Genomic DNA, 25,077 nt, shown 5'->3' with positions numbered 1-25,077 from the left:
TAATGAATGTCAAACCTCCTTCACATGAGAGTGTGGATTCACTCTTGAACATAGTCTTCTCAGTATTGAACAGGACCAGAAAAAGAGGGGAGGTGTAAAAAAAAAACACAGACAACATGTATTGCCAGTCTCTCAATCTTCATCTGATTTTTTGTTTTGTTTATTTGTACACAAAATAGCATCTGCACTGTATTAGTCAGGCGGTATATAACTAATAAAACAAGTAGTGGTTCTTGTTACGAGCCAAGGAGCGCAGAACACTAACCCTTCAACAGTGCCACTGTGAACACGTACTAGGCAACAAACCTTCACTGAAATGACAAACACTTCTACACTAAGGATTAACGAACAACAACATAAGTGGGTGTTCCTGATGTTTCTGTACAACTATTACAGAGGGGGAGGGAGGGAGGGGAAAATAAAAACCAAAATGAGATGAAATTAAAACAAAAATTAGAAGTTAGGGAGAAACAAACAGTTCATAACGGCATGAACTATTATTAAAACGTGAACACAAAACAAAACGAATAAATGATCTTACGCTTTGAGTGGCAGAGCGTGCCTGGCAATTAGGTTATGTTATCAAAAATTAGATCTCTAGAACTTTTTTTACTCAAGATTAAAGGACAAAACAAGTAAAGTTTTTTTTTTGCTACAGAACCAGAAGAAAACACCTTTAGTATCATCCCAAAGATGGAAAATAGAGTAAAGATGTAACCAGTTTTTAAAGGAAGTAGCTCTTTGTAAGGAAGCAAGCAATGAATAGAACTATATAGTCCATACAATATACACTTTTTTTTCAAATGGTAAAAACAATGATGAAGTTATTTTTATCTCCATCATATATAACTGTACACAAGCATTAACACGCATGAATAAATTTTTATGAAAACAGATTTTTCGGTTACCGTAACTCTCCAGAAGTGACAGACGAAGTAAAACTCGGCATGGAGAGACTACTCCTCAATACTGCACGGCCAGACTGAATACATCTAATATATATATATATTCTATATATAAGGAAAACGTCCACTAAATTTTGAAACATGCCAGCCATGCCAAATTGAGGAGGCGTTGTCGCCATTAGATGGGTTAGAGTAGGAGTGAAAATAGTCGCCTTACTTTCAGAAAACAAGACTCGACATACAGGTAACTTATCCAAAGGGAACATCAAATTGGTGCATGACAAGAAAGTCAATGTACTCGACAGAAAAGAAGAGATGAAGAAAAGTTTGAAGATGGGAGGTGGGAGTTAAACCATAAACAGTACAGCTTAAATTGAATCAAGTAAAACAGTTAGAAAACGGAATTCACAAATTTAGGATTTCAAGACAACACATACAAAGATCACATTTAAACAAGTATTACTTTTTTTTTCTTGTACGTTTTCTAACGGGACAATACAAACAACTTCCCAATACAAAATGAGAAAGTAGTATGATACAGCAAAGTGAGTGACAATATATACAGGTGAATTCTCAATGGCATACTAAATATACTAACAAAATGTAGATAACCATTAAAAGAAATTATAACTATCGTCTACTTTCTAATACGTACAATTACCATTATAATATGCAGACAAACTATTCCAATATAAATCTCTTTTTATAATACAGCTGTGGATAGATATCATAGTTATATAAACATAGCTCTACGTATATAATCTCAAAAAAAAGCACAAATTAAAAAAAAAAGCACATAAAGCATCACATTTACAGCAAATATACAAGTTTTCTGATACAATATAATAATCAGAGAATAATCACTTCTTTCCAGTACACATTAGTTTTTTTTAAATGTTGCCACCTTGCTGATTTATGCAGTACTAGCTATGGTTGGTTGTAGTAGCTGCTGTTCTGAGTGTAGCCAGTATAAGGTTGTTGTTGTTGTTGTTGTTGCTGCTGCTGCTGCTGTTGTTGTTGTTGTCCGTACCCTTGATAAGATTGTTGATACACAGGCTGCTGATGTTGCTGCACCACTGGTTGAGTCGGCTGTACTGTTGGCTGCTGCGAATATTGTTGTTGGTATGGAGCTGATGCAGTAGCCGTAGTAGACTGCTGGTATTGCTGTGCCTGTGGTTGTTGTTGGTAATACTGGGGTTGCGGTTGTGGTTGATATTTTTGTTCAGTAAACCCCTGCCCATAACCATTGTAACTATACTGTTGCTGAGGGTATGGTTCCTGCTGGATTGGTAATTGTGGTTGCTGCTGTGCTGGCAACTGTTGCTGCTGCACTGGCAACTGTTGCTGCTGTGATTGAGGGGGTGGTTGCTGCTGGTACTGATACTGCTGTTGAAATTGGTATGGTTGTGATTGTTGCGTTGATTGAACAGGCTGCTGGAAAGGTGGAGTGAACTGCTGTTGCGGCACAGACTGTTGAACTTGTGAATGTATTTGTACTTGCTGAGGAGGTGGTGGTGGCGGCTGTGGCTGTTGGTGATGATGTGAAAAACAAAACAATGATTACTTGTTAGAAAGAGCGAGAAGATGGCAGAAACAGCCAAAACAGATAGTTTGGCAATAGATATGGATAAAAATCCAAGTTAAACAATGTCAAGGCAAAAGAGACATTGTCATGTAGTCAAGACAAGTCTTTCACCAAGACCTTTGACGGCCAAGGTAGAATGGACTACTCCAAATAAAACTTTGGAGGTGGGAATGGTAGGTGATGTCCTTCAAATTTTTTCCCTGACCACAGCTCGACTGCTAATTATAACATAATATTATAACTACTAACCTGGGTGAAATGTGCTCCTCTTATTACACTGGGTTTTACGTTTGGGATGATTTCTTTGACATCTCCTGCTGGGGGAAAAAAAATGTAACGTAAATGTAACAGTAAAAGGTGGGATTTCATAAAATAACAAGTTTTGGGAAAGTTTTCATAAATGATGCTGTTATGTAAGATTGTCACCATCTGAGTTGGTGTGAATAATTTATAGTAGTCCACCGTCATCAAGGAATCAATCTTTTAATATACCAAAGCATTGGCCCTGAGTATCACCTAAACAGACACACAGGAATTTGACGGCTTTGGAACTGCCACCAAAAAAAATGTTGTCACTGTTATTTTCAGTCGAGTATTTAAATAAATAGTGGTAACGTCCAAGACATAAATTCAGGACAACAACTCCATGATTTGTGATAAACAATAGAGCCCACTTTGAAGGCCAATGAATACAATAGAGGTGATTAACATGAAGTAATTATGCAAATTAACATTCATGCTACTTTTCTTAGTAAAACACTGCAAATGAGAATTAAATTAGATTGTTTTTACTTTGTCTTATATTGTATTAGATTGACCACAAAAAGCTTTTCATGGCAATTCAACTGAACTGTAATAATTGGGAAATGCCCCGAAAACAATAACCTTACAGACACTTCTCTCATCATCACCAAAAACTTGAATTGATTTCAACAGATGTGCAAGAATTGTAAAATTATAGTTTTGTTTCTCAGCAATAAGGTGCTGCTGCACAGCTTGATATAATTTTGTTTGATAGAAATGTAACATACCAAGAACTCCTTGTTTAGGTGGTGGTGGAGGGGGCATTTGAAGCTTCAATCCAGACTTGGCTTTCTTTATTTTCAAAGGTGGCGGAGGTGGAGGCAACGGAGAAGTCGACCTTTTCAAAGGAGATCTTCCAGTCTCTTCCTTGTGCTTTCCTCCATTGGAATCCCTTCTTTCTTGTTCCTTAACATTTCTATCATCAAGATCTCTCCGCAATCTGTCTAACGGATCCTCTTTGAGTTTCTCCAGTACCGGCGATTTCCTGCAATAACCATCCTATACAATGAGGAACTGTCTCTTTCATTCATTAACATAATGTCAGTGACAGCACTCTTATTTCATGCTTTACCGACTTTCTTTGCAGTATTGTAGCTAACCATTGTAACCAAATCACTGTTGACAATTGTTATTGAATAATTTGATGATATACATTGTGCTATGTACACAGAATTTTGGAGTAAAATATAAAAAAAAAAAAACTTTTATTTTTGTTCACTGCCAATGCATGAAAAGGGGTGAATCGAATGGCTGCCACAAAAAATTTAATGAGTTGCTTTAGAAATGCCCATCTTTCAAAGGGAATATGGCCTTCATCAAAATTCACTGTCATTAAATGAGTATTAGGTGGAAATGCACCAAAATACCTTTGACTTGTATGTCCTGTGTTTACGTTGGATTTCACACATAATGTGGGATCTCGCAGTGAACAGAGAAATGGCCTGTTATAATAAGGAAGAGAGACAAGATATTTTGAAAAGATTTACTTACCATTGCACGTCCTGTTCACTTATCTTCTCTTTACACTTCAGAATAGAGGAAGTGTGTATCTTATTAACCAGTATTCCTGGAGGTGGTGTCTTCCTATCATCAGTTGAGCCAACAAACAGCGGCAGAGTGGCCAGGCTGGGAATTGGCTTAGCTTGGCTTTGAGTCGGTGTGACATCACAAGATTTACTACTGGGTGTTACAGATGTACTGGTTGCAGTCGAGCGTTCTTTTCGTCGCTTCCTATACTCAAGCAGGGAAACCTGTTTAAGAGAACAGTTCAGCGAATTAGTATCGAAACAACACCTCAAACATTTCGTCTAATCACTTGCTCAAATCAATCTCCACAATTCTCAATTTGAAAAATTTTAATAGCAGAGCTCTCATACTGCGTTCAGGAGAGCTTTTTTTTGGCAAACCATTCCTGAAAGTTATGGCCTGTGATCGGTAACGAAAAGTTTTATTGAAAACAAAAACAGATTTGGACTTTCTATCAAGGGTTTTATAGAATTTTAGTTATCAGACACAGGCATATTATGTTGATTGTTACTGACTACATCAGTGATAACAAATATTTCACCAATGTTGAAGAATTAATCTGTTAATATACCAAAGCATTGGCCCTGAGTATCACCAAAACCGACACACAGGAATTTGACAACTTTGGAACTACTACTACTAATAGACAATGAATTCGTCTGACGAACCTTTCGCTTAACAGGAGGTGTAGATGGTGGTGTGCTTGTCACTGCTGGCCTTTCAGATGGTGACACAATCAACGGCAATGTTCCAGATGGTGGAAAACCATCGCTAGATGTACTGCTCGACACACTAGTTGTTGGCGAGCTACTGGGCGCACAAACAGAGGACACAACTCTAACAGGACTGTCAGCTACGGGACCACAAAATGACTGAGTATCGTTAACATTTGCTGTTGTACTAGGGACAACAAGCCTGCTATCAGGTTGTTGGTTTTCAGTTGCTTCCGAAGATGGCAATCGAACAGAACTTTCGACTCCAGCACTTGGAGGAAGGGCGTTACTTTGGCCACTTGATACAACAGCTATCGGCATACTGATCACAGGACTGGTATTCACATTCCGTGATTCCGTAACAGGGCTACTCGTCGATGGAGAGCAGGTTACAGGGCTACTCGCGACACTCGATGAAGAGAACGTCACAATTGGGCTGCTGCTCACACTACTTGAAGAAGAGCTTGATATCAAACTACTGGTGCTCATAACGGATGTATCATCAACAACATCAATATGGTTTTTAGTTGTATCCTCCGTGTCTACATTACTCTTGCAATCTGGGGTCTCAACATTCCTTGCCGGCTTGCACACAATATTTGTTGATGAACTTATCACAGGTGATTCTGTAACATAGAAGTTGGTCTTGGATGGAATTTTACTGAAATCAAATGTGCGAGCATTTCGAGCTGCCGGTATGTAGAGTTTAGGAGGTGATGTAAATGAAGTGTACAGCCCAGATTCACTGAATTTCACATGATCCTCGGCAAATGGATTATGAGACGATGACCACATGCCAAAATCTCCTGTCCTACTGTCGGCGGGACCAGAGTTCCGACGAGACCTGTACGAGTTCGAGAACCGATCCATATGCCGTGGATAAAAGTTTGTCCTTGTTGAAAAATTTGCTCCTTTGGGTTGCAATGTAACCCCTTCATTTCTTGATATACTGTTGTGTGGTACCACCACAGCTGCAGCTGATGTCATCTTACCACTATCGCGTTCCACATCAACTGTGGAATCAGACTGCTTAAAGTTCACAATGCTTTGCACTGACTTTTGCAAATCTGGTTCACTGGCACTGCTAATCAGTGCCGTGGATAAGTTCCGTGCTCTTAGTAATGACGTCCTAGGGTCTGACAGTGAAGAAATCACATTCCCTTTCTTTTCCTGTTCAACCCTTTCCGTTTGGTCAACTTGGTCTAGTTGTATAGCCCCCTCATTGGGCACCGCTACTACACTAGATTTTATACTCGAGTCCAAAACCTTTGGCTCTGAATTAAATATGGTCATTTCCACATGTTCAGTTGACGTAGAGACATTACTCTCTATGTTACTAGTCCTGGGAGTAGTCATTACATACCCCACATGGATATCGTTATCATCAACATTAGAGTTTACATTAAAAATATTACTTGCAGAGTCTCTATCTCTAGTTTCAGTCAGTGCTGATATTTCAGTTTTTGAAGAGTCTGTACAGTCAAAAGATTTCCTTGGTGTAACAAGAGGTGTGGCTGGTGATAGCGTGCAGTCTGTCGGTGTGCCAGAGAATCCACTGTCAGCCGATATCTGCTTGGCTAATTCCTGAAACACAACAAAAGTGTTAATACCAAGACCTCATGTGGGCAATTTGATATAGAGTCTCCTTCACCAACACCAGAATGGAAAGTTACTCATGAATGGCGGCTTTATTCTTTGCTACTATAGAAAAGTGAAAAGTGCATAGCTGAGATAACAGAATTGAAAAAGAGGTAAAGAAAGACAGAAATGTCAAAGGGCATTAGGAATGGAAGATGCAATGTGAGAGAGAAAACATGCGTGCACCAGGTTTGAAACTAGCCTAAAAAAACCCACCACCTTATCTTTTATAAGCCAATCCCTAACAATGTAAGCTGAAATGAATGCTACACTAGGAGTACTGTTCAAGTACCCAGTGGAAAACCCACAACACCATGCATTGAAGAACTGATTAGCTCTTACTGTGATGTCGAGCCAAAGAAAGTGAAAAAAATAAAGCAGCTAACCTTCTTGAAAGGAGGAGGGAATGGAAATGGTGATTGGTACTTGTTGACCTCTGGCGTGGTATCAGGAGAGGAAATTGGCTACACACAAAAGACGGAAAAAAAAAAAAAGACACACAAAGGTCAATACTTTGGCATGATATCGATTATCATGCAGATTGATGGACACAGTATAGGTTGATTACTCACTTATATACAGAATGAGTGACAACATACAGCTGAACATGCCAATTATAGTCAAAAGACTCACCTCATAGCGTACTTGAGACACAGGTGTGACAGGGGTTATTGGTGATAGCAATGGTTTATATCCATTCCTTTTATCCTCAGTTGACATCATGGACTTAGGAGAAGGTGTTCGCAGGATGTGAGAATATGAATCACTTGAAGAAACCAAAGGAGGTGGGGGTGTAGAAGATGCTGGGGGTGTAGAAGATGCTGGGGGTGTTGCTGTTGGTGTCAGTGGTGCTGATGTGATGGTTGTTGTGACAACTTCTTCTGCAGCGATAGATGCTCGGAGCCGCCTTTTCTTCAAAGGAGTCATGAAATCTACACAAGGAATAAAAGAGTTAGTCTAAAGTTTGATCACTGACTTGCTGTAACTCATACAGGCCGCCACACTCCTCCCCGTGAATACTTATGTCCAATCAGTGTGCTGTTCACTAACCAAGTCTAGGGTAAAGCAAATGGCAGTTCAGTGTAAACTACAGGTCAGTTAGCAGTGCTGGAGATGAACCACACTGATTACAGTATCAAAACTATACGAAGAACAGTAAAAGTACCCATGAGTAAACACACAACTTACCAACAGCTGATGAACTATTGGGTGACATGGCAGGACTGTATGCAGGATTACTAATGGCAGTAGGACTCAGTGCACCATTGAAACACACTGGTGATATACAGTCAGGAACTGATTTATTGGGTGAATCCGAAGAGGTTTCACTCATTGCTTGTCGCAACCAGCGCTGGAAATAAAAGAAAATACAAGCAAACTGTGAGAATTATAACTAAGTGTGAAATACAAATATAATCCTTGCTTTACTGTTAATGAAGGTCTAAAGAAAAGTATTTAGGTTAGTATTATGAAAATGAAGTGCAGCATATATTAAAACTGTATTGTGTTTCAATGACAGCCTCTTGACATGTGAAACAAGCAAGCCATTACAGATGACAGATCCCCTGGTACCTATATTACAAGCACAGGTTGAACATCTATATAGTGTTTCAGATATGATAGTGATGCATTGATAATGAGGTCATTGAATATGTTGATTATGTGCCCAGTGTCTTCTGGTTTTTACCATCTTGTGGTGTCAATTAAGTGACCAATATATACACATGATTTTCTAATTGACAAATTAAAGAATCCTTTTAGGATTTGGACAGTGATGCACACCTGACTCTTGATTTGTAGCCATTCATCGCCATTTTGCTATACTCATCTAGTTTATGTAATTCGTCTTACCAACCAGACGTCAAACATTTTCAGAGTGTGCGATGAATAGTGAGCGCCCGAATAATTAAAAATATCAATGCATGACAGAATTTTATAATGTCTACATAAAACAAAACAAGCAGCCTATCGGCTGAGATAGCTCCGCTGATAGCAATGCACATTTCAATTAAAGAACTGAAGACATCATTAGAAAATGAACAATATGTAGAGTATCAAAGCAATCGGACTTGCAGTTTTTAACAAGTCGAAAATATCACTTTCTACCAAAAATGACAAAAATATTCACCAAAATTAGAGAATTGAAGATATCATTACAAAATGAACAAATCTGAAAAAGGTCCACATGTAGTACCTATATATGTATTATCAGAGCAATTGGACTTGCAGTTTTTTAACAAGAAGTCGAAAATATCATTTTTTACCAAAAATGTCAAAAATATTCACCAAAATTAGAGAATTGAAGATATCATTACAAAATGAACAATATGTAGAGTATCAAAGCAATCGGACTTGCAGTTTTTAACAAGTCGAAAATATCACTTTCTACCAAAAATGACAAAAATATTTACCAAAATTAGAGAATTGAAGATATCATTACAAAATGAACAAATCTGAGAGAGGTCCACATGTAGTACCTATATATGTAATATCAAAGCAATTGGACTTGCGGTTTTTTAACAAGAAGTCGAAAATATCATTTTTTACCAAAAATGACAAAAATATTCACCAAAATTAGAGAATTGAAGATATCATTACAAAATGAACAAATCTGAGAGAGGTCCACATGTAGTACCTATATATGTAGTATCAAAGCAATTGGACTTGCGGTTTTTAACAAGAAGTCGAAAATATCACTTTTTACCAAAAATGACAAAAATATTCACCAAAATTAGAGAATTGAAGATATCAACATGAAATGAACAAACCTAAGAGAGGTCTACCCAAGGTACAGATACACCAAGTATCAAAGCATTCAGGCTTGTAGTTTTCAAGAAGAAGTTGAAAAAGTAAAACATTGACATGGACGACGCCGCGGGACAATCACTCATATGACAAGCTCCGCTCGACAAAGTCGAGAGCGGAGCTAAAAAAACTAAGTTGCTGGGTGGCAAAATTCATCAGGATACAACATGAATACTCGCCACAGATTTTGATTTGCTCAAGTTACTCCATACGCTAAATACTACAAATATGAAACGTACAACTGTACATGTAACACCCACCTTCTTCGCAGAACCCATACTGGCATCCAAGTTTTTATCCAAGTTATTGCCAACAGCAGTGCGCCAGACAGGAGTGCCAGGACACACAGGTTGGACTGGTTGTACAGCCAAATCAGCAGGTTCTGTCTTGATGGTTAAAGGCTTGTTAGCAGATGATTCCTGGGCTTTTTCATTCAACCATTCATTCATTAAAAACTAGGAGTAAAAAAATTTAAATATGGTAAGAAATTATTGATACAAGAATGAGATGTTTGCAAATATGATAATAATCTCACTAACTAGTTCAAGGCAGTTGGATAAATTTTACTTTCTTACTGGATTGAAACAAATAGACAGATTAGTATCCCATATTTCTATGGTGCAATTCCGGGGATTGAGGAGCCCCAAAAAACCTATCAACTAAGCAATACCTTCTTACGATGTTTACAAGCACATTCGTCATGGCAACCAACAGATCTATCTAAAGCTCTACTACAACAAACGTTCTCCTTGCCTACTGTGCTCCTACTGCTACCTATAGTGGGCAATCTACTGTTTCTTCCAGGAGTTGTGGGTGGAGGGACCTAGAACAAGTGTAAGACATTATTACATTCAAGGGTCAGGAAGATCCCACACTGAACCATTTAAACAAAGCTGGCACAAGTAATTATATACAACCCCACAATTTTTTTTCTTTGGTTGACATTAGCAGACACGATTGATTCCTGCCAGAGTTTTGTATCAATCCAATCGTGGGTTTTACATCCATCATATGCATATTTCCACAGTCTGAAAATACTGAAACACTGGAGTGCTGTCAGCGGCTGAAATATGTTTAATGACAAAAATAAAATAAGCTAAATGTAACTAATTTCAGTGATGCAAAAATATTACCTTTTTTGTTTTGGGAAACCTAAACGTCTTCGAGGATGAGGTTGGCGATGCAAGGCTGTTGTCACTGAGAGTTGATGGTGGTGCTGGAGTCAGCGGGGTGGAACACACGCTGGGCTCTGGCGATGAGGGATCTAACAACAATGTAGTTACTGATGATGTTGCACTGTTTGTTCTTCGTCTGTAATAACAGTATTGAGTATTACCCATTGGATTATAGTGAACAAGATAAATGACAATGCAAAATACCACAAATAAATATTGAAAGGCAAACCCATACACAAATTGTCTAATAGATCACACAATACCTACCCATCAATATCATAATGCAACATTGAGTATGATAATTATAAATATCTTGTGATAAATATATTAGTTAACAGGCCAATTTATGGTACCAAGAGTGATAGTGGCAGTCAGTCAGTCAGTCAGTCAGTCAGTCAGCAAGGTGGTGCGAAAAACTCGTCTTTTGCTTTGTTCGGGACTTGAGGGCGCAGTTTTGACCGATAGCGTGCTGTTTTATGGAGATTGTCTAAATAGTGATTTGCTTAATCTTGTGTACATATTCAATAACTATCCTTCATTTCTCAAGAATTTACAACGTACAAGATTCATGTATTCTAATGGATACATTATTTTAAAACATAGTGGAACTATAACCACCTTGCCCTTTAGGAACAAATGTAATCACTATACCTTGTGTTATATGTGATGAGCATTTTGGGTGTATGACAGGCAAGATGACTCGCGTTGCTAATAACCATGCAGTTGTTTGAAGCATACAGTTTGAAATAGATGCTAGCTCGTTTGGGAAGTTGAAGTCAATGGGAAGTAGGGGTAGGTGTGGGGCATTTCAACATATTTTTGTTCTTTCTAAGCTGCTGAAACTACATGGTTACATTTACTACATATCAAATTCTGGGACATATGCATAATAAACAAAACTATAGTGATGATGAACTTAAGTAACACAAATCGACTTGTTGTACTGACTAACAAATTGACTAATTATCGCAAGGTAACAGATTGACTTACTGTAGTAACAAATTACATGGGTAATGAATCAACTTCTTGTTACACAGTACCCAGTCAAAATACCTGTAACAACAAAATAACTACACAAAACACAAAGGGCAGCTTGAGCAGAGCAAAAGAAATGCATTGCAGCCACTTGAGAGCATGGCCTACCAATGTCCATACACATGTATGTCACCACATCTGGGTCTGCATTATTTCAAGTGCTATTACAAAGTGTATTCACTTTTTCTACAGCCAAGGTTATTCATCCACACTTCCGACCCATTTCCAAGTACATGCCCAAGTACATTCTCTCAAAGACTTGTCAACTGTACAGATATTATGTTGTGGCAGATGGTCAGAGATGCACTCTCCATTACAAATTATTATTATTATATAAATATATAATTAGGTCAACCAATTATGCTAAAATTCATATTCACATTTACAGGTTATTTGTGGGCTACATGAAGACCTCATAGGATAATGTAAAATACTAAAATAAACAAGCAGCCTGTCGGCTGAGATAGCTCCGCTGTTAGCAATGCACATTTCAAATAAAGAACAGACGATATCATAAGAAAATGAACAATATGCATAGTATCAAAGCAACAGAACTTGCTGTCTTCAACAAGAATTCAAAAATATCACTTTTCACCAAAAATAATCATCGAAATTAGATAATTGAAGATACCACCACGAAATTAACAAATCTGAAAGAGGTCCACATGTAGTACCTATATATGTAATATCAAAGCAATTGGACTTGCGGTTTTTAAACAAGTCGAAAATATCACTTTTTACCAAAAATGACAAAAATATTCAAAAAAATTAGAGAATTGAAGATATCATCATGAAATGAACAAATCTGAGAGTGGTCTACCCAAGGTACATATACACCAAGTATCAAAGCATTCAGGCTTGTAGTTTTCAAGAAGAAGTCTAAAAACTAAAACATTGACACGGACGACGGAGACGAACAATCACTCATATGATAAGCTCCGCCCAACAAAGTCGACAGCGGAGCTAAAAATAGGAAGAATCAGTTGCTTATACAAAAGGATTGAATACAAACAGTTAAATTACAAAAACAAAGGGAGAAAAAAGCCGGGTCCTGGGCTTGAACCCAGGTCTGTCAGTTGAGGCTGACCCAATGTCAAACCAATGTCGATTTTAAGCTACTTTTTTTACCAATATCTGAAAAATACAAGAGCTAGACACACAAACTTTGAACTTGGCCAAAGATTTATATTAAATCAGAATATATAGTAAAATGAAAACAGTTGAATAAATATTTTTTGACTTATTGTGCTAACAAGCCAGAGTATAACATAATCGACGACAGACGCCGCTGACAAAAACTTCCCTCTCCCATACCTTACCCTTCTCATTTACGATTCGGGCAAGGTAAAAACCACACATTACCCTTGTCTAGTATGATAATGGAATGATCATAAACTGAGCGCAGGTCAATTGAATGGCTCTGTCAAGACTAGAATGCACGAAAACCAAAGTGTTTTACAAGTTGCAAGTCATCTTGCTAACTGACTGGATAATTCTCAGAACAGGCGCAATAAAGTTGAAAATACACTAAAACATTCAATTGTCGCTGCTACAGAACAAATCTCCAGGCATATGGTTAGTGGATCAAAAAAATATACATCTCTTAACAACACTTAGCCACAACACACTGACTCCAAAATCAAGAATATATGTACATCTCTTTCAGCTGCACTCTGTATAAAATCATATCAAAGTACCTTTTAGCTGTGGATCTTCTCCTGCTAGTTCTGCCTTTTACTTGCTTTGGTTTTGGCACCGGTGGTACACTTGACTTCACATCCATGTCACTACTAACACTCTACACAAGGAATAGAATACATACATCATAATCAAGCAACAACAAAACGCTGATGTGGGCGAATGAATGAATGAACAGATACAAAAATAAAATCATTCACAAATAGAAGCTGAGAACTATATGCGCCTCATCAACAATATATACCCAGCTGTCTTTTCAACAATCAAGTCAAGACAAAAATAACTTGAAAGTGAGAAATATCAAAAGTCAAGACATATAGTAACATATGCAACAACTAAATCACTGACATCATGGTGTAAATTGATATAAATTATGACGCATGTAAGATAATCATTTCCACTTACTTGCTCCAAGTCTTTACTCTCTTCTTCCTTAATTTCACACACTACCTTCTCAGTTTCATTCTTAGCTGCCTTGGCTTGAATTCTCTCCAGAGCCTGCTGTCTCCTCTTCTCTGTCTTCTCCATCTTTTTAAAAGCTTCCATGATGGCCTTCATTTTTCGCTCCTCTCTGGTCATTTTCTTCTGTTCATGTTCATGCTCTGGCTCAGTTTCCACTTCAGGCTCTTGCTGCTCTTTAGTTGCTTCATTTTCCGGTTCCGGTATGATGGGCACCTCATTTTCCAGAGTCTCCGTAGGTTCTGGAACTGGTTCCTGGTTATTCTGGAAAGAAGAAACAATATTCAGCTAACAGAGAGAAAATAACAATCGTGAGAGCGAGAGTGAATACAGAAGATTGAAATACAAATTTTACTTTTATTTTAAATACTTGAAGTGAAAGTGAAAGTGCATCTCTATACCTGGTTATCATGGTTTCCCAGAGACACTCGAAGCGGTGAGATCTTCCTGCTTTTGCTTGATGCTGGTCCAGCAGCACGACTTGTATGTGAATGATCCCCTTCCTCTCGAAGTATATGATTGTTCTTATGGTGGTTCTTTTTCTTTTTTCCATCAAGAGCACCGTTCTCAAAACACTTACTGTTATGCTTGACCACTGGGCAGTTTTCAGTATGACAAACGCACTCTACAGGGTATGCACTACAAAAAAACACACAGCAAACTTCAAACTCAAAGCCTGGACACCAATGGATGAAAACACATGCCTAAGAAGTATCCAACACAAATAGGCAGTTTTCTGACATAAACGTACAACAACAAAAATCATTCTTTCTATGAAAGCAAATCTGTCTACCCAACTTCCCGTTTTCCAGAAATGGTTAGAATAGGTAAACAATTATAATTTGATAACCTTGAGAACAATATATCCTTTAAGCATAACAAACTTGCATTGACACAAAAAACCAACAGAAGATAATAGATGTAGCTCTAAAGTGACAGGAAGTATATATACATAACTAACTTAGGGGGCCTACTAGGTAATCTGATTACTACTCTCATCTAGTTGTGTTACTCACACAGGATAATTTTTGATAATATACGATCAAACTCATAAAAAATTTATTCACCACAAAAGAAAAGCAAAAATTACTTGTTACAGTCCCTGTTACAAATAAAGGAAATGTTCTTCATGCCTAAGATAAAGTAATACGGCCAAAAAAACAAGATGGCTGCAAGTCGGTTGTCTTATCTGAACATTAATGGAATTGTTATGTGTTGATACATACATGCATTTATGACACACGCTAAATATCAATGAAAGCAGTACAACAAGATAGATGCCAGTCGGCAAACCTTGATCTGATTATGAAACAAACTGACATGGACATGTATTCCAACATGTATGATGTATGTGCCAAATATGAATGAAAATGGTCCACTAGTCTTGGGAGGTATGACCAAAAAAGCCAATGGCCATGTTTGATCCCATTGTAAAACAAATTAAATTGTCATGGACATGTATCCTAAAATTTGAATGAAAATGACAAAGCATGTCCATGATACCAATTTTTCAACAACAAAAAATGTCTGCCTGTTGGCAGTATTGGATCAAATCACTAAATCACTGCATGTGCACATGTCTCACAGTAAGAACTATGTACATGGAAAGAATGAACAGATTTGGTCCATAGGGTTCTGAAATATGACTAAAGACAAATGGAGACTGAATAATAGCCCTCGTTTTGAATGAGAATTAAAATGCTAAAACTGTTGTAATACTGTTAACAGATAATTCTCATTAATTGCGGGCGTCTTGAAAAGTCATGACATTATGTACATGATTTCCCTCCAATTGACAATGGTAGTGAACAATTTTACAAAATCAAACATCTTCCTGAATCAGACACTTCTTGATATTTTGCTGAATTACAGAACATAAACATTAGGTTTATAACAACAAGTAGTTTTAATGCAAGCGAGAAAGGCGGGCCATGTACAAAAACGGGTCTGCAGAGCCTCTAGTCTTAAATCAAGACTGATGACTTCTTTTGTTTGAAATACTGAAATAGATTGTAGTGAGATGTAAAAATTACATATAAAGATACAAGCGCTTACCAATCTTTGAAATTAAAATCAAACCCAATGGATATTTCGCAACCTTTGCTAATATCTGTTATGGAACAAATGTACAGGTATATATTGCCATCTTTAACTGCATGCCGTACCTAAATAAAGACAAACATCAAACATTTATCTTTCAAGCACAATTGAAGGCAGGAAATGTAGTGTGAATTACTCTCAAATGTAAGCACAACCATATTTGCCTTATTAGTAATGCATGTGCTCAAGTAAATTACAGAGGTACTTCCATGGTCAAAATGAGTAATATTTTAATGGATTCAATTTTTAATGAATACAATGTTTGATTTTCTATGTACTTCTATTGCAGATGTGCTTCTAATCAAACAAATGAGGTAGTAGTACAAAAACACTGCGACACGTATTACCATCAACAACAAAGCTGAATGTACTGTATATAGAATAGATATCTGTCAATTACTCAAAGAATTTCAGTAATCATTTGATACAAACTATTTTATTATCCTTGATAAATATTTACTAGTATCTCTGAGATCTAACTAATGTTATTATTTATCTGGCTGAGAAAACAAAAGAATTCATGCATCCATAAACCAAAAGTGTTACAGCCGCATAAATTATGACTTGCAATCAGGAAGGTTATCAAGACAATACTGCAAGGTATGCAATCTATGCGTTGGTGGGTTGGATCACTATACTGCCTTCGAGCATACTTTCTGGCATTCTCGTAAAACTAATTACTCTAAGGTATTTTCGTCTCGTGGAAAAGATGTGAACACACATACGTTTCATATTGCTCTGTCTCAAGGTACAGAAATTTATCTTTAGGAAGCAAAAATTTGTTTCTTTTAAAACAAGTTTATTTTTGAACAAAGATGATTCCAGAATAGCAAGTGTAATCTTTGGCTGCAATCATTTTTTATGTGGCTAGAATTCCCCTTATTTTCATTTGAAACTACCAGTGGCAACAAATTTATGAAAATAATAAAAGTAAAGCAAATAGAGTGTTTATAATATGAAACTTTAAAGTACAGTGAAAATAATACAATTGTGTGAAGCGCCCTCTATCACCAGAATCAGCAAATATATCAATTAATAAAATAAATCCAAATACAGTGCATGAATGGAAGAAACAAACTAATAGCAAGATGTCTGGTTTTCTCACCTCTGCATTGGGACAACAGGATCTGCTAACATATTTTGCATCATTGCCATATGATCTAGCATCCAGACACATTTCAACATTGTCAAACTTATTGTAAAACAAGACAAATGGGTATGGCCTGAAAATGAAGCAAATTATTATTCGGAATTAACCATGCATGACATTACAAATTATAGGAAATGTGACATAAATGATGTAAAAGCTAGAGGCACCTAATGGTTCTTAAGATACCAGGACAAGATTTGAACTTGGCACAATGGGACTTGCTGTTTTCAACAAGAATTCAAAAATATAATTTTTAACCATAAATGATTGTGGTTTTTAACAAGAAAATATCACTTTTTACCAAAAATGACAAAAATATTCATCAAAATTAGAGAATTGAAGATATCATCATGAAATGAAGAAATTTGAGATTGGTCCATATGTAGTATCTATATATGTAATATCAAAGCAATTGGACTTGCGGTTTTTAACAAGAAGTCGAAAATATCACTTTTTACCAAAAATGACAAAAATATTCACCAAAGTTAGAGAATTGAAGATATTACAAAATGAACAAATCTGAGAGAGATACACATGTAGTACCTATATATGTAGTATCAAAGCAATTGGACTTGCGGTTTTTAACAAGAAGTCGAAAATATCACTTTTTACCAAAAATGACAAAAATATTCACCAAAATTATAGAATTGAAGATATCAACATGAAATGAACAAATCTGAGAGAGGTCTACCCAAGGTACATATACACCAAGTATCAAAGCATTCAGGCTTGTAGTTTTCAAGAAGAAGTCGAAAAAGTAAAACATTGACACGGACGACGGACACCGGATGGACGACGACGGCCAATCACTCATATGACAAGCTCCGCTCGACAAAGTCAACAGCGGAGCTAAAGATGACCGAAACAGGACTTTCAAACCAGCTGAAACATACGCGAATGAAACTTATGTCAAATATGAAATAAATATCACTAGTTGACTTACCTTTTAAAAAATGTATTCTGAGCATCAAACTGTTCTTTTAACATAACTTTGCTTATATATTCCATGAGTGGTTGGTCTGTTTTGATGTCCTCAGTGGCTTGAAGACCTGTCCTGCTTTTGTTGATCTGATTAAAGATGCTTGTCCTAACAGGCAACTGCTTGTTTGGTATGACTGCAGCATCATCAGATTTGTGTTTGTGAGAGGCTAAGATGTGCTGGATGTCTGCACAGTACTGGTTCACCATGGTTTCATCCCCATTTTTCATAAAATCACCACTGACAAAATTAAGAATACCGTAAAGGGGTTATTTCGAACAAGTTTATATAGGTGATAGCTATCATCTTTACAAATTCAATTAGACTAATGGACAATGACGATGGACAAAGGGCAGAATGATGACAGACAACCAGTAATATGATCTGTGATGACAGTAAACTAAAAACAAACACCTACCACATAACAGCTTCCATATCCCATGAGTCCATTGTTTCCTCACTCAATGGGACAAATTCGGTTCTGAGCTTTCGACTACCATCACGTTTTACCTGTAAAACGGGGGGGAAATCAAGTCACGTTCAGTTATTAGAATCTCCACAAGCTGATGTAATGAAAAAATTATGTTGCTACAATCATGACTGGTCATCAGGTAACATTAACTATTCAATACCTTCAATTTCTTTGTCATATCTTTGTTCTGCTTATCTTCATCATCCTCCTTCTCCCGCCTCTTCTTCTTTCTCTTAACCTTTTTACTTTTGAGCGTTGTCAACGTCAAACTTGTTGGAGAGTTTGACACTGCAGTATATCGTGTTGTTGTGACCTCGTCCCCACTATCTGTTGCACTGGTGTCTGGTTTTAAAAACAAACAACAGAAAAATGACACATGTCTTCATAAAGAAATGAGGAACAGAAACATGTTTCTATAATGAGATTCACTTCCTACAATCATGAGTTCAATTCATTTAATCTTTACTTTGACAACAATTTAAATAAATTAATAGTAATTAATAACTTAATAGTGATATTCAAATATGAATTAGCAACACAGTCAATACTGACCAACCTAGTTGCAAGTACCATACATGTTTATACAAATCAGTTAAAGGTATTGCAGTGTTACATACTGCTCACTAGTTAAATAGAAACTTGTTACGAAAACGTACATTTACCTAGATAGTTTTCACATATATTGCCAGGAGTTATTTAACTATCTTAGGGTGTCAGATTGGCTAAAATCATTATCGAAATAGCTCCGCTGTCTTCATTATCATGAAACAAGATTCAGTAAAGTGGCATTGTGGTTGACTGTTTCGGACTAGTTATCGAAAATAAAATTTTTTACCAAAAATGACAAAAATTTTCACTAAATTCCAATTTGCATTTTTTGACACAAGTTCAACAAATCTGACAGAGGACCACTCCACGTATCATTGCTGCAAAAATGAAAGCATTTGGACTTATGGTTTCGGACTAGTTGTCGAAAATAACATTTTTTTTAACCAAAAATGACAAAAATATACGCTAAAAATAAAAATTTGCATATTTTCACACAAATTTAACAAATCTGACAGAGGACACGTATCCTTACTGCAAATATGACAGCAACTGCACTTACAGTTTGGGACGACACTGGAAAGACCCCCATACCAACAGCTCCGCTGGGTCATTGTACTTCCATGTATGGAAAAGCCAGACATAGGCGAAAAAATAACCCAATATTGGCAAATATCTCATAAACACAGTACATCAAGCAGGTACTGTATATAGCACTATAGGGGTAAACCTACCCAAGGTAATATTGGTGATCAACTAAAACACTAGTATGTCATTAGGTATATTGAGATTATTTCATCACTACAGTACTAGCAAAAACTGAACAGGAATGAACCAGAAGAAGAAAAAGTTCTGATAGAGATAGAAATAGAAGATAAATAAAAATAAAGCAAACATTACCTATACCTATCATTTCTTCTTTCTTCTTTGACTGCAAGGCTACTGCTGTTAGTTTATCAATGTTCCTGGGTTCACACTTTTCACAGAAATAACTGTCTGGGATGTGGTTTCGATCTAGACCCATACACTCCACGTGTTGCCATACGCCACACTGATCACAACAAATCATATAGCCATCGTCGTGATCAAAATCACTGCACCAATCAAACAGAGCATAAAACAAAATGAATATTAATTGGCGTGATAAATTGTTGCTGTTGACAAAAGTGGAAACTGAAAATTCAACATCCATCACGCTTCTTCAAGGAATTCACGAAAATGAGACGTTTTCAACATTGCAAATGGGCAAAAATTCGCATCGTCTCCATTACGTTCTGAATAATTCAACCCAGAATTAACATTGACAAGAGAAGCAAAATCATGGTGCTCAACTGGCTGACAACAAAACAAGATGCATTTCTCTAAACTGTAGTATTTTGCACACTCCGCCAAACCCCAGATACGCTTTTGCATGCATTATAAATGCAGGCGCATTGAGTCTGACAAGCTATCACAAGCAGCATGACTCATAGTCACATGAGCCTTATCTTATTCTTTCCTCAATATGCACAGCTGATTATGAATATTTAATGCCACTAAAGCTATCTATTTTTTGTTTAGATCCCCCGGCAATAATTCCATGCTGCCTCATTATAAGCTTGCTGCTGACAGGTGGGTTGAAATAAACAGCAAGGAATAACTGAAGGACTGCCTTGAAATCAGAAGGTACATCACCAAGATTCATGAATGGCAATCATAGGATTTCTGAGACAGTACAGCTTAAAATCTTTGAAAGGATGTCATTAAATTATTTTTTAAACAGCCTTGGGTAGTATTTTTATTCACGATCACAATAACACAAATGCCATACAGTAAAGGATCAAATACACAGTCTCACAGAAATAAAAACCATCTAATTTGGAGTAATTTCATTCATACATCTAATTGACACAGGGAAAATATTAGAGGTTTTCAGGATTACGACAACCTTTGAAATTTCTCTATAATTTATCAGGCCAGATAATAGATTTGCTGCTACCTAGATGCAATGGCTATGCAAAATGCAATGCAATTAGAAACTAAATAAGCTCATTCTTTTCTTATTGAAAGGATAGACGATTTTTTTGAAAATTCATCGAAAAGCATTTTGGGAATGGTGCACAATTGGGTGCCACCGATTTACAAGCATAATTCCCAAAATACGTATATGATTTCAAAAGACAAATCAAGCATGTCGCTTCACATGTCTGGAATGGCAACATTACGTAAAGCTCGCATTATGATATTGCCAGATTCACTAACAATCATATGTCGTTTAAGAAAATAATAGAGTATTCAAGTAAATACCAAGCTAAAGACGACTTACCAAATACATCGGGTTATGCTAGTGTCTTCGTTTTCATCAGCTGTTTCAGTGTTATTGCTTTGATTGCTATGGTTTGATAGTTCATCGAAGAAACCATTTACTTTGGGGTGTGGTGGTGACTGAGGAGGAGTGGGTGGCGGTGGTGCACCGTAGTTATGGTCCTGGAAGAGTGATAACATGAGACTTAGAAACCATTTGTGTTCTTATTCATTTTTGGAACATTTCAATCTTTGTTTGTTACCCTGTTGAAACACCAACATGTTTTTACAATGTCAACTGTTTGAGACGCCTTTTTCAGAAACAAATGACTGCCTTTCACTCTCGCCTAAGATTACATACAGTAAGCTGTCTACATAGGTAATTGTTCGAAACATGCTAATGCAGAAAAAAAATGCATGTTGTATTGACAAAAGACAATGTGAAGACAATATTCATGTATGGAACTCGAACGGCTTAGTATTATTATATAATACAGCGAGGATATCGACTGCTGTGAACATGTTGTAATTGCATTACAGTGTGTAAACTACGCCTCAACATTGACCAGTTAACAAATGTGAAAAACGGTAAATACTTTGTTTCATATTTAATTTACCTATCAAAAATTACCAGTTTTTAAAAAAATTTATGGCATTTTTTCACCTAAATCAGTTCCAAAAGACTGTATGGCATCGGTAATTCACTTTCGCATTGAGTTACCAAGAATGCCTTTGGAAATTCTCTGAGAAAAACATCAGTACAATACAGCACCTGATTGGTTTATAAAAGACTTGACCTCTCAGGTCAAAGGACATTTTTGTAAGTCGTGCAAGAAAACGTGGCGGAAAATACTTTTCATCAAGAGTTTGCATACAATCGAATACTAGTACATTCGTCAATGGAGATAATGATTTTGACTTTGACTGTGTTCCATCAGGCTCTAATATTTTAAAGCTCGTTTCTGTTTCTCTATTGTAAAAGTGCTGTTGAAATTATGACACCGCAACTAATTTCACGGTTTTACCCTCCCCCCCCCCCAGACGTAATATTTGCCTCAATCTGTCACATGGTGAACTAAAATTGTCATTTGCACACTTTTTCGAGGGAGGTGCTCCGGTAAGCGCCCCTAAAACACATGATTTTGGGGGGCTAAGCCAGTCCAGAACAATAATAAACAAATTATGAACAAAATATAATTTTCTTTTCATACCTCAATTTTGTAAACATGCATTTTTACAATTTGTTTTAATTTTCACCCAATATTCTTTTTGTTATAGTTTTAGTTCCCGTGTGTGCAAAGCATGATTAGTTATGGGGCCATGTCCATGCATATTAAGTAGCTAATTTGCACAGTAATCATCTAATTTCAGCCTATGTTAGCAAAATCTCAAAAGCTCCCGAACGGATTTTGATCGAATTTGCTATATATTGGTGCTGAACATCTGCTGGCAGATGATATTAACGTCTAATGCGATTGCTTTTTCACTGACTGTTTTCATTTTCATTTCCAAGATGTTTTTAGAAAACAACAATGATTGCACATTTTGTATTTACACAGGAGCTTTGCAGAGTTCAACTTTGATTCAATCAAATCCGTAAAATTCAATATATTTCATAAAATATTGAAAAACGAAACAGGCACATTGTTTATTACTTGTCAGAAGTGATGGAACTTGAGAAAGACAGTCAAATGAATAAGAAATTAAGTTTTCCGATCTGACTTGTTTAATGCTGCTTTTACACGTCAGAATTCTGTTTAAGCAGACCCTTTGGGAAACAGCTTCTTTAAATATTTAAGTGTTGAGATTTGTGATACCTTGAAGAAAACACCTGGTTACATGCAAACCAAGATAGTTTTCACTCATGTTTAGTTAAAATAATATCCATGTGTAATTCATACATGGGAGCACACTGACACAAAGCCAAAGTGTAGTTTAATTTTGACCCTTGGCATCACATAATTGTCAAAAAGCAAGGCTTGAGTTTTTAACTGGCTTTGCAATAAAAGTAATTAGTACCAACATGCCCACAATTATCAACCATCAAAAAAACAATATCGGAAAATCCTGCTGAGTTGTCAAATAAATTCACCATATGGTTATAGCAGATGTTTCCTAACCACCCTTTGACATGTGCTTGAGAGTCCATTTGAGGTGAGCACCCTACATATGGTACATATTACAAATGCTGCTTTGTCCGTTAACCATGCAAGTCGAGGTACCTTTGTTAGCAAACAGTAAATAATCAAACATGCAGGACTCAAGTAATATCAAAATAATAACAACTGACAGTGGCTACAAATTTTGACATAAATAAGCAATCTACGCTACAGGTCAGCAGGAAGATGAAACAAGCGACTGCATCACAACTGAAACAAAATATTAATTAGGTATCAGAAATTAGGAGTAGATTTAGTAATAATAACAACTTTCATCTCCACTCTCGCACCCGTGGCAAACATTAACTACAGCAATGAGGCAAATTTATACCTGATAAGGTAGTCCAAGATAATGGCTGTGATGATGATGATGGTGGTGGTGGTTATTATGATGAGCTGTGGTTGTAGCTGTTGTAGCTATCTGATGGCAACTATTGGCATCTCCTGTGGCAACTGGTTCTTCGTTGGATTCTGGGCTAGAGAACATCAAAATATATACAGTAAACAACAAACAAACTGTCACTGTCAGTGACAAATCAAACTATCACATCCTACAGCTACATGTATGTCCGTTGTTCGTCTGACAAACATACCCCAAGTACTACATTTGTATACATCAGAACACAATATTCTTACCAGTCAATTTTCAACATGACAGAATTTACAGCTGTATTTTACATATAATTAGATATTGGGTATGATTTGGCAGGGCTTCAACTTCGCAGTTGAGAGAGCACCCATTTTGAAGGCCAAAAACGATAAAATTGCCTTGGCATCATAGAAATAGAATATCAAAGGACACCAAGGCAAAGTAGATGGGCATCAAGGCAACTGCCTTTGATGCCTCTGTGAGGTTTAAGCCCTGATTTGGTACAAGGTACCAGCATTGGTGCCCTTTTTCAAAACTGTCATATCTTAACAGCTCTTTCAACATCAGCACCTGCATTGCAGCCTTGATTGAGATAAAGTCTAATAAGAGTTGCTACCAATGTGTACTCAAAAGTGACTTGGATGAGAAGGGACTACATACAACATAAACTCGCACCTGATCATCAAGCACTGACACTCTTGCTACATTCACATGGCAGCTTTCTATCGGAGCCGAACTACTGCTCCTCCCGCCTATTAACAGGAGATTATCTCCAATGCGTTTACACAGTCGGGGTAGAACGAGAGCCGAGTTCAATTGTTGCAGATGCAATCTACATGGTTAGATATATAGTGTCAACATAAAAGTGTGAACTGTCTTGGCTGCAATGCGGATCTTGTTGTAAAGTCGTACTGTTGGCAAAAATTGAGTTGAAAGCTCTTTCCATTTTCAGTAACTTTGCCAATTTTGTTTTCATTGCAATACATCGCTGTTATGCACAACTGAACTAGAAAGTATGCAATGTCTGATGTTTACTCAGACAAAGTGGTAAAATAAGCTTCCTATAAATTAAAGTCTGGCGTGCATCTCAGACTTATCTTAATGGAAAACGTTTCACATTGAATATTGATTTTGTAATATAGTCACTATCTATCATCGAACGAAGAAATTTGTGT

The 25,077-nt window shown here is 36.7% G+C and overlaps 1 protein-coding gene across 5 annotated transcripts in view; it reads right to left on the bottom strand.

Moving 5' to 3' along the window:
* Positions 1 to 121: 121 nt before the first annotated feature.
* The window catches only part of LOC100376236 (uncharacterized), a 33,344-nt gene continuing 8,388 nt past the window's right edge, over positions 122 to 25,077 (bottom strand). The window contains exons 3-23 of one of the 5 annotated variants that reach the window (XM_085496819.1): positions 23,864 to 24,008; positions 21,396 to 21,556; positions 19,991 to 20,184; positions 18,705 to 18,886; positions 18,491 to 18,582; positions 18,037 to 18,312; positions 17,049 to 17,166; positions 15,899 to 16,008; positions 14,245 to 14,482; positions 13,790 to 14,107; positions 13,384 to 13,484; positions 10,610 to 10,787; positions 9,737 to 9,931; positions 7,860 to 8,022; positions 7,305 to 7,603; positions 7,058 to 7,135; positions 4,989 to 6,617; positions 4,285 to 4,544; positions 3,522 to 3,778; positions 2,740 to 2,807; positions 122 to 2,432 (exon numbers count right to left, since the gene is read on the bottom strand). In XM_085496819.1, the coding sequence (XP_085352945.1) occupies positions 1,833 to 2,432; positions 2,740 to 2,807; positions 3,522 to 3,778; positions 4,285 to 4,544; positions 4,989 to 6,617; positions 7,058 to 7,135; positions 7,305 to 7,603; positions 7,860 to 8,022; positions 9,737 to 9,931; positions 10,610 to 10,787; positions 13,384 to 13,484; positions 13,790 to 14,107; positions 14,245 to 14,482; positions 15,899 to 16,008; positions 17,049 to 17,166; positions 18,037 to 18,312; positions 18,491 to 18,582; positions 18,705 to 18,886; positions 19,991 to 20,184; positions 21,396 to 21,556; positions 23,864 to 24,008 (5,662 nt within the window). In that variant the 3' untranslated portion in view covers positions 122 to 1,832. The remainder of the gene's footprint in view (positions 2,433 to 2,739; positions 2,808 to 3,521; positions 3,779 to 4,284; positions 4,545 to 4,988; positions 6,618 to 7,057; positions 7,136 to 7,304; positions 7,604 to 7,859; positions 8,023 to 9,736; positions 9,932 to 10,609; positions 10,788 to 13,383; positions 13,485 to 13,789; positions 14,108 to 14,244; positions 14,483 to 15,898; positions 16,009 to 17,048; positions 17,167 to 18,036; positions 18,313 to 18,490; positions 18,583 to 18,704; positions 18,887 to 19,990; positions 20,185 to 21,395; positions 21,557 to 23,863; positions 24,009 to 25,077) is intronic. The other 4 variants (XM_085496820.1, XM_085496821.1, XM_085496822.1 and 1 more) reach the window with 4 other exon arrangements.

Source organism: Saccoglossus kowalevskii, chromosome 3, assembly GCF_978046115.1.
Source record: "Saccoglossus kowalevskii chromosome 3, keSacKowa6.1, whole genome shotgun sequence".
NCBI lineage: Eukaryota > Metazoa > Hemichordata > Enteropneusta > Harrimaniidae > Saccoglossus > Saccoglossus kowalevskii.
This window is presented reverse-complemented; position numbering and strand designations above follow the sequence as displayed.